General features: G+C 55.7%; 1 protein-coding gene across 3 annotated transcripts in view; it reads right to left on the bottom strand.

Moving 5' to 3' along the window:
* Nucleotides 1-3,685: 3,685 nt before the first annotated feature.
* Nucleotides 3,686-16,255, bottom strand: part of Col11a2 (collagen type XI alpha 2 chain) — a 28,375-nt gene continuing 15,805 nt past the window's right edge. For all 3 annotated transcript variants that reach the window (XM_026383618.2, XM_026383619.2, XM_026383620.2), the window contains 40 exons: nt 16,182-16,235; nt 16,037-16,081; nt 15,799-15,852; nt 15,356-15,463; nt 14,414-14,467; nt 14,078-14,131; nt 13,930-13,974; nt 13,790-13,843; nt 13,619-13,663; nt 13,466-13,519; nt 13,311-13,364; nt 12,831-12,884; nt 12,362-12,469; nt 12,130-12,219; nt 11,881-11,934; nt 11,545-11,652; nt 11,311-11,418; nt 11,120-11,173; nt 10,963-11,016; nt 10,667-10,774; nt 10,391-10,444; nt 10,123-10,176; nt 9,866-9,919; nt 9,656-9,709; nt 9,221-9,328; nt 8,767-8,820; nt 8,520-8,573; nt 8,338-8,391; nt 7,747-7,800; nt 7,381-7,488; nt 7,243-7,296; nt 7,037-7,090; nt 6,672-6,779; nt 6,471-6,524; nt 6,184-6,219; nt 5,969-6,022; nt 5,594-5,861; nt 4,973-5,085; nt 4,380-4,586; nt 3,686-3,955 (listed from right to left, as the gene is read on the bottom strand). In XM_026383618.2, coding sequence (XP_026239403.2) covers nt 3,815-3,955; nt 4,380-4,586; nt 4,973-5,085; nt 5,594-5,861; nt 5,969-6,022; nt 6,184-6,219; nt 6,471-6,524; nt 6,672-6,779; nt 7,037-7,090; nt 7,243-7,296; nt 7,381-7,488; nt 7,747-7,800; nt 8,338-8,391; nt 8,520-8,573; nt 8,767-8,820; nt 9,221-9,328; nt 9,656-9,709; nt 9,866-9,919; nt 10,123-10,176; nt 10,391-10,444; nt 10,667-10,774; nt 10,963-11,016; nt 11,120-11,173; nt 11,311-11,418; nt 11,545-11,652; nt 11,881-11,934; nt 12,130-12,219; nt 12,362-12,469; nt 12,831-12,884; nt 13,311-13,364; nt 13,466-13,519; nt 13,619-13,663; nt 13,790-13,843; nt 13,930-13,974; nt 14,078-14,131; nt 14,414-14,467; nt 15,356-15,463; nt 15,799-15,852; nt 16,037-16,081; nt 16,182-16,235 — 3,096 coding nt within the window. In that variant the 3' untranslated portion in view covers nt 3,686-3,814. The remainder of the gene's footprint in view (nt 3,956-4,379; nt 4,587-4,972; nt 5,086-5,593; nt 5,862-5,968; nt 6,023-6,183; nt 6,220-6,470; nt 6,525-6,671; nt 6,780-7,036; nt 7,091-7,242; nt 7,297-7,380; nt 7,489-7,746; nt 7,801-8,337; nt 8,392-8,519; nt 8,574-8,766; nt 8,821-9,220; nt 9,329-9,655; nt 9,710-9,865; nt 9,920-10,122; nt 10,177-10,390; nt 10,445-10,666; nt 10,775-10,962; nt 11,017-11,119; nt 11,174-11,310; nt 11,419-11,544; nt 11,653-11,880; nt 11,935-12,129; nt 12,220-12,361; nt 12,470-12,830; nt 12,885-13,310; nt 13,365-13,465; nt 13,520-13,618; nt 13,664-13,789; nt 13,844-13,929; nt 13,975-14,077; nt 14,132-14,413; nt 14,468-15,355; nt 15,464-15,798; nt 15,853-16,036; nt 16,082-16,181; nt 16,236-16,255) is intronic.

The raw sequence follows: 16,255 nt of genomic DNA, 5'->3' as shown, positions 1-16,255 counted from the left end.
CAAGGCAGATATTGTCCTGGCTCTCACTGAGGCTAAGAATTGCAAACATTCTACTTTCCAGCTGTTTGGGGATGACCCTACAGGAGGTGTCCCCATAGATATCCCTATTCTTCACTCAAGGACTAACGGGACAGATCTTCTCTACTAAGATGGCAGTCTGCTGCCGATGGCAGTTCACACAAAACTACCCTGGAGATGAAAGATAACAGAAGGCCAATTGCAAGCACCCAGAGGTGACCTCTGCTCGCTGCAAGACTCTTAACACTGTAGAGCAGACAAAGACAAAGTTCAAATATGAACCTGGCAGTCCTTGCTGACTATCCCAACCTCTCAGGGACTACACACCACAACCTGGGTCTCCACACACTACCACACAGGAACTTCTTTCTGAAGCAGCTACACCTTGTTCTGACCTTCCTTTCTCTCTCTCCTTTCCACCCCCACCTTCCCAGTCAATTCAAAACTACAAATCCCAGCATGCAAGAGCCAAGCAAGGGAGAGAACAAATCTGGAGCGCAAGGACTCCTGGGATATGCAGTGCTCCCAAGGAAGGTGGACTAAGTGAGTTTTGTTGTTGTGTGTTTTTGTTTTGTTTTGTTTTGTTGTTTTTGGTGCTGGGGATTGAACCTAGGGGCACCAATCTTTTCTTTTTTCTTTTGAGACAAGTTTCACTAAGTTGCTTAGAGGCTCACTAAATTTCTGGGGCTGTCCTGGGATTTGAGATCCTCCTGCCTCACCCTCCAGAGTGGTCCATATTTTACAAGCTTTTCCTTTTTCTTAACCATAAGTTAAGAATGCCAAAAATAGCAGCCCAAAGCCAAGAAACACCTCCAAGATTGTAACAGGTTAAAGGACCTTCCTGCTGTGATTTCATTGCCTTCCCAAGTCCCCCTCTCCTCAACCCCTAGGACAAAAGCTGACTGTGTGGCTCTACACAGGCTCTAACCAATCAGGACTGGCCTTGCTGGCACACAATTCTATCACACCCTTTCCAAACGCCATCAATGACTCCTTCTTATTTGGAGGTTCAAGCTAAACTTTTTTGAGAAGCAGTCAAAACTTTTCAGAAGTTAGCCCTTCCAACAAGGGTTCATATGTTCTGTCCTGGATCCAACCCAAAACAGTTCCCAAGCTTCTGGGTCTCTCTCCTTTCCCTGCCCCATCCTGTTCTTTTATTTTTGCTGCCTATTGCTCCTTTATCTCCTCCCACCCCATCCAGAAGCGCACCAGCACAACCCACACCCAGTCCCACCCCAAAACCCCCCTCTGGAGTTCTGCCCTTAAACTCCTCTCATCTTTCCTTAAAACTAGGCACAGCTTTCCGACAGGCTAGGAGAAGGCAGCCGCAAGAAGAGGGCCGTGCTCCTGGCATCCCCAGCTGCTTCTTGGCCCAGAATCATTCATAAAATTGTTAGATGGGGTTGCTTGGCACACTAATTAAATGGGCTTTTGTGAATCAGCCTGGGGACCTAACCACTGTATATAACTGTTATTTATAGCATTTGTTTCCATGGAGAAAAGCCTTCTGGGCTCAGAGCATCTGACCAAAAGTGATCTTTGGGGACACTTCCCTTTGTGCTTTTGGGGCGACCTCTGTGGTTTGGCACCAACTGCAGAAAGCATGCCAGAGAAACCTCAGCTGGACCCAGTTGGGCTGGGAGTGGGCGCAGGTCCACTTGCCCTGCGACGGGCGGAGGTCTCGGTGCTGGCAGCAGGGGGCAGCAGAGGCGGGGAGATGAGCCCAGCCGGAGGCGCCGGAGCGCGGAGCAGGGCTGTCCACCTGCTTTGGGTTCCCACCTGCTCTGGGGTTTCCTGAGATAAAGAATGAGAGGGTTCCGAGACTTCCTGATTTCATCGTTGAGGACAGAGACAGTCAAGGATTGTGGTCGGGGATTCTCAGGAAGGAAGTATGAGGAAGAGGGACAGAGACGCTATCTTGGTGTCAGGGGTGTAAGGAAATCGGCCGGGACCGCCCCTGGGATTGCAGATGTGAACACACACGCCCGCGGGCACACAGGCGTGCTCACCCGTCCCTCAATCGCCTCTGCAGCAGGGCGTCCAATGAGAAAGGGGCGTCCCACTTGCGATGAGCCCCGGGAATAAGTTTACCACCACCAGGACTGGAGGGAATCAGGCCACTATATGAGGATTGGAAGCCAAGTACGCATGCCCGGTAGCCACGTCCCGCCCAGGACACAGGGGCTGACCCAGACACCTGACCAAAAGATCCTAGAGCTACTGAATATGCCCGGAGTGGGGCAGCTTGGGAAGGAAGGAGACCGGGGGGGGGGGGGGGGGGGGGGGCAGTCTCGAGTGGGAGGAGGCGGAGCGGATGCAGGCACGAATACCCGGGAGTGTGGACGGCCTGGCAACATCCCTAACTCATTATGACAGGATGTCGCAGGCCTGGGGGATCAGGTAATTAGATCAGAGGTGCAGTAAACGTTTTCTTGGAAGTGAGCCTCAGTCTCCCCATTTGCAAGGAGTTTGGACGGGACCATCTAAGACTCCTTCTAGCCCTGCAGTCTCTAAACATGGGGGTGGGGGATTAGGGGCTGTGTTTGAAGTGAAATCAGGGATGGCAGACACACACATCCAGAAACAATCCTGCACTTAGTGTCAGAACCCCAGGTCAGGACTCAGTCCCCGTGTGATGTCACTAGGGCAATCTGTGATTTCACACTGGTCACCCAGGCTTTGTAAACTCTGGGCCCTGACAGCCCAACTGATCCAGCCCTCCAGATTTAAGGTATTAAGCCATCTATATCGGTCCAGCTCAGCTGGAAAGAAGGAGCATTAGGTGAGGTTTGGGGGAGACTGAAATAACAACACAAGTACCAACACACACACCCAGGAGGAGACAATCACATTATTTAACTGTCAGTCAGAATGGACACTGGGCTAGATGGGGTCCAAGTCCCTTCCATAGGCCAGACATTAACCCTTTAATTGCAGGATCAGGGAAGGCAAAGAGGTGCCAGGGGAGGACAGGATGGCCATGAGATATTCAGGGGGCTAAGGGCATGGCAGTTTGCCAGTCAATATGGAAGAATTTCAGTATTTTAACATTTTCTGAACCCAGACTCTGATAGCCCCTCAATATTCCGTTTCTTCCCTGGGGGCTTAGCTTGGTCCTCAAGTAGCAGGCAGCTCCTACCAGACCCAGACCAAGTGAAAGAGGACAGCAGATTTGTGGGTCAGGAGCCAACAGCTGGTAGTAGAGATGAGGGAACCCCACCTGGGGAGGAGAAGTCAGAGCCCTGAGGCAAAGGAGACCATATATTCCAGCATTCACAGTGGGTACTATACGTGGGATGTTAGGGAGGTGGGGTTCAGCCCAGAAATCCCCCATAGTCACTGAGGAAAGCCCTGAGGCAAGGATGGGGTGCAGGCCCCCCTTTGTAGAGCCTGTCTCCAACATCTGGTTTTGTTGGCATTTCTCTCTTTATCTTTTTTGTTGTTTTGTTTTCCACTCTTTAAATAATTAATATAATTATTTTTAAATACAAAATACACAGTGTCCTTCCTCTTCTTCCTCTTGATTGAGAGGTGAGTTTTAAATAAGGGTCCCAGTTCTCTAATGGGTCACAGGCTCCAGGTGGGAGGGCTGGGAGTCCCAGATGCCCCCTTGCCACTGGGGTACCCCAGCCGCCCCCCATTCACCCCTCCCCTGACCGCCCCTGACTAGGGGCTCTCAGTGCCCTGGTCCAAGACCCCCTAGATGGTCAGGAGTCCTCGTGGGAGGTGGCACAGAGCTGATGCTGTGATTCCAGGTGGGCCTGGTTCTGAAGGGCAGGGTCAGACAGAGACAGTCCTAGCCCATGAAGCAGACAGGCCCCAGCAGCACCCCTCCCCGCCGTGGGGGGGCCCCCAGGTCTGAGAAGGAGGCGTCCAGCACCGGCAGCTGCTCCAGCACAGGCGTGCGCACTTCCAGCACCGTCCGGCCTTGCTGTGTCTTGAGAGGGAGACGGAGAGGAGGCGTAAGCAAGGTGGAAATACCCACCTCCCCTGATCCCTCAACCCCAGTCCCAGGTTTGTCTCTCCTCTAAGCATCTTGAGGCCATCCAGTGACTCAGGATGTACAGACTGGGGATGTAAGAGGCCCACCTGTGATTCCATGAGTGCATGTATTTACATGTATGAACCTGCATGACACCCCATGTGACACCTGTGTACGCGCACACTGAGCCCCACCTGGACAGCTCATGTAAGCTTGGTTCCCATCCTTCCCACCCTCCTTGCCTCCTGTTTAAGCTCCCTTAGGCATTGGTGACACCAGCAATCTGGCTGTCCCTGACTGCCCTGCCCAAAGAGTGTCCCACCTCCTTCCTGCAGCCTGAGCTGGGGTCCACACCCCACCCAGCTTTCCTGGTTCCCACCTGACAGCCGTCTCGGAATTCTTTGACATAGGGGCTGGTCTCTGGGCTTAGCTCATCCTCATTGGCCCCCCGGAGCCTCAGGGGACCTTCACGTGATGCTCCAGAGCAGGGGTAAGAGACGTCCTGATGGGCCGAGACACTGAGCAGGCGCAGGAAGGTAAGCTGGACCACACCTACCAGGGAGCCCTCTGAGTCCACGTAAGAGAACTGGAAGGAGAGAAGGGTCAGAGGGAGACACAGGAGGGTCTGAGGGGCATCTACTGAGCCAGAGCACCTGAGCCAGGGTCATGCGCAGGGCAGGGATAGGGGGATGGGGCTGGCAGAGGAGTGAGGGCCAGGGAGGGAACCAGGGGGCTGGGCCTAAGTGAAAGGCATACTTCTATCTTGGGGTTTCAAGGGAGGGAGACACAGCTTCCAAGGACAGGTGAGAAGGAAAGAAGGGAGTCAGGAGTGGAGGAGGGTCAGCAAGCTGGGGGGCAGGGGGCCGAGGACAGCAAGAGCCAAGGAACTTGTCACATGAACCCAGAAAACACTAGGCTCTGAGGGGGTCGTGCTAGGGCAAGGGAGGAGTAGTCAAAGGATCTCGCTCGAACCTGTGTGACGTCGTCCCTGGGTGTCACACACGTCTCCCCTCCTGCGGTAAAGTTGCAGAAAACCCGGAAAGCATCCCGAGCACAGCCCTGGTTGGGGTCCACCCAGTACTCTCCTATTGGGGAAAGGACAGGAGAGGTTGGGCCACCAAGGTCCACCCCACATTCCTCCTACCCATCAACTGGGAGCATTGTGGGGAGGGCTGGGGGTGTTGGGGGTGCAGGGGTCCAAGGTGTCAGAAACCATGTGCAGTTTGCCAGTCCTTCTCCCCCCCACTTCAGTTTCCCTCATCACCTCGACTCGACCCCTACCCCCAACAGTGACCCCAGGCTCCTCAGAGTGGAAGAGTATGACATTCTTGCAATGGGTACAAAGTATACTGTAGGTACTCATGTGTACCCATCTGTGTACACGCAAGTGTGTGTGTGTTTAGCTACTCCCATGGACACTTGCTGCCATGAGCTTGGTAGGACCGTAGCAGCTGCTAAAATACTGAAATACTTCTGACCTGGGTGGCTAAGAGCCCTGTTCCAAGCCCCTCATCCCAGCCCAGCACCTTCCCTAAGACCCTCCCAACATGGACTCTGCCTGCTCAAGGCCATTGCCCTGAGGCTGGTGCTGACCATCAGGCAGCTCGGGATGGCACAGCTTCAGGTCCTGGCAGGTGCGAGCAGGGCTGTCCTGGGTCCCTGTTGGTCGCCTCATCTGCTCAATCTCCTCCCTCAGGGAGTCAAGTGAGCCAAAGATCTCCTCCAGCCCCCTAGGACTGCCTGGGGCACCCCCTGTTGGCATGGCCTTGTCTTCCTGCATCAGGCGGCCTCCATCCACTGAGCGTCGAGTCTTCTTGGGCATCTGGATGGGCAGTGGTTGGATCACCTCACCCGGAGGGCCCTGGGGAGAGAGATGGAGAGGGGAGATATGAGGTCAGCATGATGATAAAGCAGAGGAGACTCTGCAATGGAAGACAGTCAGAGGCACAGGCCCTGCCCATAGCTTACCGGGTGTCCTGGAGGACCCTGGACGCCCTTCTCTCCCTTGGGTCCAGCTGGGCCCTGACAACAGAATTAATGGGGTCAAGGAGAGATCAAGAGGTCAAGCATGGGATCAAGGTCACAGAAGGGTTAAATCATTCTCCCAGTTGGAATGAGGGGATCCACGGGGTAAGGGGTAAGAAAGCTGGGGGAGCAAAGGTCAGAGCAGCAGGGTCACTCACTGTGGCTCCTTTGGCTCCTTTGGGGCCAGCAGGTCCCTATGAAATGAGGACAAAAATAAATGGTCACCACAGAGAAGGACAGGTCATGGAGAAATGGACAGGCCCAGATCACAAGTCCACAGGACCCTAGGTTACTACAGGAGGGCAGCCAGGTGGGAACACAGAAACATTCCTGGAGGAGGAAAAGCTGGGGACACTCAGGACGGTTAGCCTGGTGCCATGAAAAGCCACTGGGAGGTCTTGGAGGTGAGGTGTAGGGATTTAGAGGAAGAACAGAAGGTACTCACAGGGAGACCAGGGGGCCCTCCAGGACCGATGGGACCAGACGCTCCTGGGATGCCCTAGGAAGAAGAGAGGGCTTGTTCAACTAGGTCCCTCTGCCAGTCACCCCCAGAATCTATTCACTCACCCCACGGTGGAGTCCCCAACCTCACTCTCCCACCTCCATCATGATTCCCACCCAAACTCCCAAGACCTTCAGGACCCACCGTCTCTCCCTTCTGTCCAGGGGAGCCCTGAGGGCCAGGAAGTCCTCGATCACCCTTCTCTCCTTGCTCTCCAGGGGGCCCGATCAGTCCAATGAGACCTGGGTGACCCTAGAGAAGGGGAAAGGCGGTCTTGGGGATGCATAAAGAAATCATATGGATGGGGAAGAAGGGCCAAGACATAAAGGGAGAAATGGGTACAGGGTCTGGGGACAAGAGCAGCAGCTGTGAATGGCCCCACTGAATAAGGATGCCCAAGACCTGGGTTCTGGAGACCTGAATCACAATGGTATACACTCATATCCCCATAGGTCTCAGGGGTGAGGGCGATAGGAGAGACACCCGGCCGATGTCTGTCTGCCACTCACCTTCTCTCCCTTGGCTCCAGCATCACCTCGGAGGCCAGGAAGCCCTGGGGGTCCCTGTGGGGAGGTACCAAGTCATTCACTCTAGGGAGAGATGCAACCAAGTTCTCCCCTCCCCCACCTCCTACTTCCTCTAGAGATTCAGCTCAGTGACCACTGCCCCGGGGCACCCACCCTTCCCACACACCCAGCCCAGTCCTGTCACTCACCACAGGACCTGGGGGCCCAGCCTGGCCTGTGGCTCCAGGACGCCCTTGTTGACCCTACAGATTGGAGAGAACCCGGGAGGTCAGTAGAAGCATCCCCACACTGCACCTTTCCCACTGCCCATCTCCCTCATTACTCACCACTGCACCTGGGAGCCCCCTCAGACCATCAGGGCCAGGCTTGCCTGCTGGGCCTGCAGGACCCACAGAGCCTGTCTTCCCGGGGGCACCCACAGCACCAGGATCTCCCTGAAACACACACAAGGAATATGTCCTAAAGGACAGAAGGAGGGATGCAGGAGGTCCAGGGGTCCAAAATGAAGGGGTGAGCTCTTCTTAGGAAGAGCTGAAATCTCAGGAGTTCCTGGGGCAAGAACAAGTCCAGAGCCACTATCCCCACAAGGCTCTACATGAGAAAGGTGGACATGGGGGGGGGGGCATCTGAACACAGGGATCTGAGATGGGGAAGATGGAGGGAATGTTCCAGCAGGGCGACCTCCCCCTCACCTTGGCTCCCTTCTCTCCTTGTCGCCCCTCTGGACCAGGTGTGCCAGCAGGACCCTGTGGATGGAGGCAGGAGGGAGGAAAAGATGAGGCACTAGGCGGCCAGGTTCTGTTCATTCCCACTCCTGTCCTCTTGTACACAAACACTCACGTGCACATACATGTACAGACATAGCCACAAACACAGAGGACCGATTCACAAACTAAGAACAAGCACAGCCATGCTAGTTGTTAAAAAATCTGGTAGCTCTATACATTTGGTGAAGAGCCCACATCCCACCTAGTGGCCCACCTCCTGCTCCAGCAACTAAGAGGTTAAACCCTGGCTAGCAGGGGGTCTCTGGAAAAGTCAGCCCCTCCTCCAGTGTCCATTCTGATTGGTCACTAAGCAACATCACCCCTGGCAAGAACAGATAGACCCAAAATCCAAGAACAAAACCCAAAGTAACAGCACCTGATAAATGACTGCTTATGCACACCACACCACACCCAAGAACAATCCCGACACAAGGCCCATCACCTGCCATTATCCCAGCCTCTCTCCATCCTACCCAAGGACTACCACCCAATATCCTAGGCATCCACCTCTCTTACCCGCTTTCCAAGAGGTCCAGGGGGTCCATTCTCCCCAGTGGGTCCAGGGGATCCCTAGAGAGTGAGGAATTAGAGAGGTTAGTGGCCTCCAGACCAGGGACCCCTTAAGAGTGGAGAAGATGGGTACAGGTTCTGACAGCTGCGCTCAGTGGGGCAGAAGGTGGGGGTCACTGGTCACTCACAGGCTGTCCTGGCTCGCCATCTTCTCCTCGGTCACCCTTAGCACCATCCTGGCCCTGCAAGGATAAATCAAGGTCAGAAGTGAGACCCCAACATGGCTGGCATCACCCCAAAACTACCAATCCTCCCATTCCTCTGCCTTCCCTGCCACTTCCCAGCTCCCCAAAACCCAAACCCATCAGCTTCACAGAGCCCCTCCATTCAAGCCCCACTCTCTTTGCCCCTTCCCCTCCCCTGGGTAAGACTCACCCGAGGGCCACCTTCCCCAGGGGGGCCAGGGTCACCAGGAAAACCAACAGGACCCTGATCCAAAGGGAAAACAAGGGTCAGAGTCACAGCCCCCTAAACCCACCCAGAGCCAGCACAGACCCCCAGGGCATGGACAATGCCACACTCTTCATCTCTGCAGGCTGCACCCATGAGCAGCACCCTTGGAAGAGGGTGTCAGCGTCCCCTCCTCCCCACCTCCCACCTCCCACCCCGCATGCCTTCTAATGCCTTCAGGGACTGACTAGAGGGCAAGCTCCCTTTCCTTTGACATTCCAGGCCCCATGCACCCCTCCCAGGAGACTCTGTTCCCAGAGCCCCCCTCCATTGCACCGCCCGCCCCTTGGGCTCCCACCCTCCATTGTCTTCACCCCCAGGCCCATATTTCCAGGTCTCCCATGCGCAGGACTCTCCCTCTCGCACTCCCCCAACTCACGGGATTCCCTTTGGGGCCATCATCGCCTGTGGGGCCTTTAGGCCCTGGTGGTCCTGCCTCTCCTGGCTGCCCCGACTCTCCTTTCTCTCCACGTTCCCCACGTGGACCCTGGAGAACAAGTAGAGGGTATAGAGGGTCTCGAGGGGATCTTGAAGATCAGGGATGCAACCCCAACTTCCAAGACACCTTCAGCCTCCCCTAACCCCCTTGGGGACAAAGTGAGACACACAGAAAGTCAGACCTCTGGGGGAGTCCTCTGGCCCCTCTTCCCCTCAAGGAAATGATGGCAGGACTCACCCAGGCCCAGGAATCATGCTGGCAGCAGAGACTCCTGGGCTGCAGAGGAGTTCCAGCTCCAAGGGGTCACCAGAAAGGTGCACGTACAGTAGGAGGGTGAAGGGCATTGGGGAGTAGGACCTTAGAATTGTCACTCACCTTGACACCTGGCTCTCCCTGGACCCCTGGAGACCCTGACTCTCCTGGCTCCCCCTAGAAAGAGACTGAGTCAAAATCTTTCTCCCCACCCACAAATATTCTTGATATTCCCCACATCTCATTCTCCTTCATACACCCAACCAAACTCGGCAGAAATCCAACCCTCATCCCCAACCCCCAAGACTGGTTCATCCCCCCCTTCCCAGTTACCTTCTCTCCAGGGGGGCCCAGGTTCCCAACACCTCCTGGGGGACCTTGTGGGCCCTGGAAGAGAAACAGAAAGAGAAGTCATTGTCTGGGAGAGGCAGAAGTCTGGATGAGGGCCCAAGCCACAGCAGCAAGGTAGCCAGAGCCAAGGGTCAGGGGCTTCTCTTGGCACCTGAGAAGGCACTAGAGTTTATGGTCCGGAAAAGGAAGGCAGAGGACAAAACATGTTGGCCTGAAGTGAGAAGGCTGGGAGGACTTACGTCAGCACCATTGGGTCCAGCTGGGCCTCGAGGTCCTGGGGGGCCAGGTGGGCCCTGGGGGGAAACAAATATGCCAGAGATGGGGAAGGGAAGTGAGAGAAGGAACTTAAAGGACAAGCATGGATGGGGGCTGGGGGAGCAGAGGTCCTGGGCAGGGGGCAGGGGACAGGGTGCAGACAGCAAGGTCACAGTGAGGTGTCAGGCTGAGGGTGGCTGGGCAGGTAGTGATAACTAGAGGTGGGGTGGAGTCACTAGGGGTCACACTTACCATAGGACCCACGTCTCCTGTTTCTCCTTTCTCCCCAGAGGGGCCTGGCAAGCCCTGTGTGGGTACAGAAAGCACAGACCCAGGTGACCAACCCCCTCAAAGCACAGCCCCAGGCAGGCAGCCCCCACAGTTCCCTCCCCTCAGATTCCACAGACCTCCCCAGGCCTCTGTCCCCACCCCCCTAGTCCTCACCACCAGGCTGCTGCCAGGGCTCTCAGGCAAACATCAGCCTCATTCTGACCCCATCTTTCAGCCCTGTCCCCACCCATAACTCACCTGTAGGCCAATGGGTCCTGGGGGCCCATTGAATCCTCTTGTTCCTTCATCACCTTTGGCTCCAAAGTGTCCCTGGGGCCCCCGAGCTCCAGGCTCCCCATCTGCTCCCTGGAAGAGGAATAGGGACAAAGACAAGGACACAAAGATAGATCTTGGGTCAGGTGTTCTGTGGCACCACACAGAGCTGGGCACCAGATCCAGGGCCCCCACTTCCAGCCCCAACCTCAAGGACAGAGGTGAATCCATGGAAGAACAGAGACTTTCAGGCCCTTAATTGAGAGGAAAGGGGCACTCACCACTGCTCCAGGCTGCCCCACAGGACCAATGGGCCCAGGGGGTCCAGGAGGGCCCTGGAGGAGAAAGGAGAGTCAGCAACATCAAGACAAGGAGAGAAACCAGGAGGGGGTGAGGTTAAAGGCCAGGAGGTCAAAAGTCAAGATCATGGGCACTTACATGTTCACCCTTGTTCCCTTTGGTGCCCTTCTGACCTGGGTCTCCAACCTCACCCTGGGAGAGGACGGTTGAGATATTTGAGAATGGAGAAGGGCAGAGGGGGCAAACAATAGGACAGGAACCAGGTGGTCATGTCCAGATCAGCCATCTCATCTGGAGAGAAGACTGGTCCCATCTGTAGGTTCCCTTACCTTGTCTCCATCTTCTCCAGCCACACCTGGAGGTCCAGCAGGACCAGGAAGCCCCACAGGACCCTGTATCCCATCACGGCCAGTGGGACCAATGGGGCCCTTCTCTCCCTGTGGACAATGAAGAAAGGAGTCATGGCCAGGATGTGACCCTCACCCTCAAACACTCCCATAGGAAACCCCAGAGCTATCACCCCACTGCTCACAGACCCCGCCCCCCAGGCCCCCAACACTCACCGGGACGCCCTTCTCGCCTGCTGCTCCAGGGGGACCTTGTGGACCTGGACGCCCTGGGGGACCAATGGGTCCCCCAGATCCTGCTGCACCTCGCTCCCCAGGGGAGCCCTAAGAGATGAGATGGAGTAAGGCCCCCCAGAAAGGAGACTCCAGGTCACCCATATCAAAGAACCCTGACCACGGTTCCTAGGAGAACTAAAAGTCACATACACCCTAGCTGACCCTAGACTCCCTCTGCCCAGTCCCATGGCCCCTGCCAAGTGCTGTTCCTCATCTTTCCTCATCCACCCTTTCTCCCTGTTCCTTCCCACTGCCCATCAGGGACCCCAAACTCACTGCAGGGCCAGGGGGGCCAGCCGGACCTTCATTCCCCTTCAAACCAGGTCCACCCTATGAAACACAGATTTGGGGCAATAGGTGAGATGGAAAGGTGGGACTTCCCAGAAATGGTTTCACACATGCTAGAAAGGATGAGGGTAAGGGAGAGGAATCAGGCTCAGAGAGATGGGAGCAGGGAGTGACACCGAGGAGGGTCAGGATGCAAGGTGACTTGTTACAGGCAGTTGATTTTGGGGTCACACTCACAGCAGTGCCCGGGAGGCCTCGCTCTCCTGGGAAGCCCCTTAGTCCAGCAGGACCATCTTTCCCTGGGGCTCCAGGGGGACCAGGGTCACCCTAAAAGGAAAAGAGAGATGTTGAGCCACACCAGGTTCCCAAATGAGGCAAAGAAATCTCAGGCCCCTTAAATTCTGTTACCCATCCCTTTCAGCACCCCAAGTCCAGTCCCCAAGGTCCCCTCCACCAGCCCCTCACTGACCTTTGTGCCTTCTTTCCCAGCTGTGCCAGGCAGTCCCTGCTCTCCAGGAGGCCCTGGGGGGCCTGGGTGACCCCTCTCACCCATGGGGCCGCTTTCTCCTGCTGCTCCCTGAGGAAAGGCATAATCCCACATTCAGCCCCTTCGTCCCACTCTCTGTACAAAGCAATCCCTCTGGCCATCTCCTAGAGCCCTTCTATCCCTGCCCCAATTTCCGTGGACTCCCCAGGCACTGCTGGGCTTGGCCTTTCCCAGTATGGAGTACCTGCACCACCTGGCATCCCTGCTGGGGAACTGCCTCTTCTCCTACAGGAGGGAACTATCCCAGAAACTAAGATTCGGGACCCCTGCCCCAAATCCCAGCCCCCAGGGTCAGCCAGGCAATGCAGGGACAGGGCTATGTGACTGGGAGAAGAGGGTCACAGGCATTAACTTCAGGTCTGGATTCCATTGTTCCTGGGGGCAGACCTACCTGAGGTCCCACCACTCCAGGAGGGCCAGGTGGGCCCGTCTTCCCTTGGAAACCCTGAGAGAGGAAGACAAAAGAGAGCAGTCAGAGCAGGTGAGGATGGGGGGCAAATCCCAGGCTCCCAGGGAAGGGAAGGGTCACACCAAACTCTGGGCTGGGTTTGAGCAGCACCAGGGCGCATTTGTTCTGCCAGGAGGACCTCCCTTGGGCCTTCCAGACAGCTCTGGGGTTTGGGGTCTGAACGAATGACCAGAGTTGGGTGCAGTGACACATGCCTGTAATCTCAGTGACTTGGGAGGCTGAGGCAGGAGGATCATGAGTTCAAAACTAGCCTCAGAAACTTAGCAAAGCCCTGAGCAACTTAGCAAGACCCTGTCTCAGAAACAAAAGGGCTGGGAATGTAGCTCAGTGGTTAAGTACCTCTGGTACAAAATCCCTGGTACAAAAAAAAGAATGAATGAATGACTAAGGGCCATCACTTACCACTTCTCCTCTCTGGCCTGGATGTCCTGGCAGCCCATCTTTCCCAGGGGGGCCCTGGAAGGAGTTCAGATGTCAGGTGAACTCTAGCTGGGAAGGGGGATAAGGTAGAAGGACCCTGAGAACTAAGGTGGGTCAGAGATCAACAGTCAACTTACTGGGGGGCCTTTGGGGCCAGGAAATCCATTTGGGCCCTGCGGTCCAGGGAGACCCTAGAGACAGAGATGGGCTCAATGAAGAGAAGGGCAAGGGTGCTGGCCAATGGAACACAGCTTCCTCTCTGGGAAATGGGACCCTCAAGCCACACTCACCCTCTCTCCAGGGGGGCCATGGGGGCCATCACCACCTGATGTTCCCTGAGGGGAAAACAGAGTCAGGGGGTGGGAGAAGCTGCTTCCCAACTACCCCCAAGGTAGGAAGACTGAGGGAGAGTGGAGGTTCAGCCGGCAGAGGGCAGTTAGAGCCCCGCAGAGACCACTAACCTTAGCTCCAGACTTCCCAGTGGCACCTCGTGGCCCCCGCTGACCCCGTGGACCCTAGGGAAAGGAGGAGAGTTGTCAGAAATGCCCCAGTGCATCAATTTGGATTTTGAGTCACCTGTTTTTCTCCCTTCTGAACTCACCGTGGGTCCCCGTTCTCCCCGAGGTCCTGATTTTCCAGACAGTCCCTGGTGGAATGAAATAGAATATCACCCGGGGGATGACTCCCCACAGAGCCCCCGCGTCCCCTCCAGCCCTTCCATCTGCATCCACTTCCTTCTCCCAGCTTACCCGGGCTCCCTTCTCTCCACTGGCTCCAGGAAAACCAGGAAATCCCAGAGATCCCTGGGAGGATGGAGAAGGGAGAAAATTGAGGAGTCATGAAAGGTGACACGTTCCACAAGGGCCAAAGGGGGTGAGGAGAGGCCATGAAGACAGCAGCTGGGGCGACCTGGGCCTTGCCAATAACTAGATAGCTCTGGACAAACCCCTGCTGCTCCCTGGGCCTCTTTTTAAATCTGTAGAATGAAGGTTGGCTAAATTCTGTCTAGGGTTCCCTGCTGCTCTGCTTCCTGGAATCCAAGAGAGGGAGGGAAAAGGAGGGGCACAAATGCAACATCACATCACCTTGGGACCCTGGCGTCCAGGGTAGCCAGGCAGACCAGGAACACCCAGCTTGCCCTGTGGAGGGACAGCGAGCAATTAGGAATGGAAGGAGGAATAGATGCTACTCCACCCTGGAGATCTCAACCTGCAGAGATGAGAGCCAGCTCCCAGCAACACTCCCCAGCCCCTGGTCACCTGCCCCATGAATTGCCTGACTTTTGTAGACTCTTCCCAAAGTAGATTTTCCCCAACTCCAGTGCTAGGATCTTGCCTCCCACATGTCTTCTAACTAAAATCTGCAGCTACATCAAGTCCTTCAGAGTCACTGTGATCTGGCCACTGCTTACCTGTCAACCTCAGTTCCATCTTTCCCAGCACCTACTGCTACCCCACCAAGGCTACTCCACCAAGGCCAGTCAGTCCTCTTATAACCCGTCTGCTTGCTCAGGCAGTGGACCACCCCAATTCCTCCCCATGTACCCCCTTTCCTCTTGATGCTCTAGGTTTCATCCTGCCAAGGCAATCCCAAGGAGCAGGGATTCTGTAGCCAGCCTGCCCAGGCTCAGTCCTGCAAAACAGGACTGTCGTGCCTACCTCACAGGGCCGATAGGATGAATTAGCACAGCACCAGGCCACAACTCTCGCCTCCTCTTTGACTCTCTCACAGAGCCTACTGCTCTGAGTCTGGACACATTTTCACTCTGCCTTGCAGGTGGAAATGCCTCTCAATGCCTTCTCTAAACCAAATTTGTCATAACGAGGACTTTTTCTGGATTTTATATACATTCCTACTCTGCTCAACAGTGACCAGAAGGAACTATGTACACAGAGGGACATAATTAATGCATTGCCATATTAGACTGACTCCCACTGTTGGCAGCCAACACACGAACTCTGCTCCAACACCCCTGTGGGGCCACCACATCCCCAGAGGACCCAGGCCCAGACTCTCATCCCTGTCACCTTTTCGCCCATGAGACCAGGGGGCCCAGGGTCTCCAGTAGGTCCAGTGCGTCCCTTCGGCCCTTCGGGGCCATCTTCTCCCCTGGAACCAGGGACTCCAACTTCACCCTGAGTGAGAGGTGGGGGAGGTGAGTATGGAGAACCGGAGGAGGGTCTGGGCCCCAAGAAGAGAGGTGAATACCAGTGAGGGTAAGTGGAGTTGGGGGGGTGTCCCAGAAGCTACTGTGGGTCAAGAAGCCCCACAGGGCAGGGTGAGTGTGATTGGAAGCCCAGTGTGGCACCTGCCATGGGGCTGTCATCCCAATGGGCTCAGATTCTAAAGGGGCCAAGGCACTGGAATTGGGGAGGAATAGTCTTATGGAATAAGCTGGCAATTGGGGACTCCAAAGTGAAGGATCATTAGGACATGGAGTTGAGGGACCCGCGTGGGGGCTTTTACTCACCCTGTCACCTTTCACACCTATGTCACCTTTGAACCCAGGAAAGCCGTCCTCACCCTGAGAAAAATGGAGGCGAGAGGACACCACAGATGATGGAGGGTTGGGAGAGTTAAAATGGAATGCAGATGGCAGGGAATACAGGTGGAGGGTGGATTTCACGAGGTGGGGAGCAAGATGGAACAGACTAAGGGAAAGAGGTGGTGAGGGCGAAGGTGCTGGGAAGTTGGGGGCCAGTGCTCACCTTTTCACCCTTATGGCCCTTCAGACCCCGAATTCCATCCACACCCTAAAATCAGACAGAGGATAGGCAGGGTTCAGAAGATATAGGCTGGGTTGGAAGGACCAAGCTCCTAAGACCCCTATGTGGCTCCCCTGTGGTCAGTTACCTTGACACCTCGAGGTCCTGGGTAACCTAGAGGACCCTGAGGTCCAGAAGGACCCTGGAAGAAGAAAGAGAGGC

Source organism: Urocitellus parryii, chromosome 8 (genome assembly GCF_045843805.1).
Source record: "Urocitellus parryii isolate mUroPar1 chromosome 8, mUroPar1.hap1, whole genome shotgun sequence".
Lineage (NCBI taxonomy): Eukaryota > Metazoa > Chordata > Mammalia > Rodentia > Sciuridae > Urocitellus > Urocitellus parryii.
Note: the sequence above shows the minus strand (reverse complement) of the source record. Positions and strands in the feature narration are given on the sequence as shown.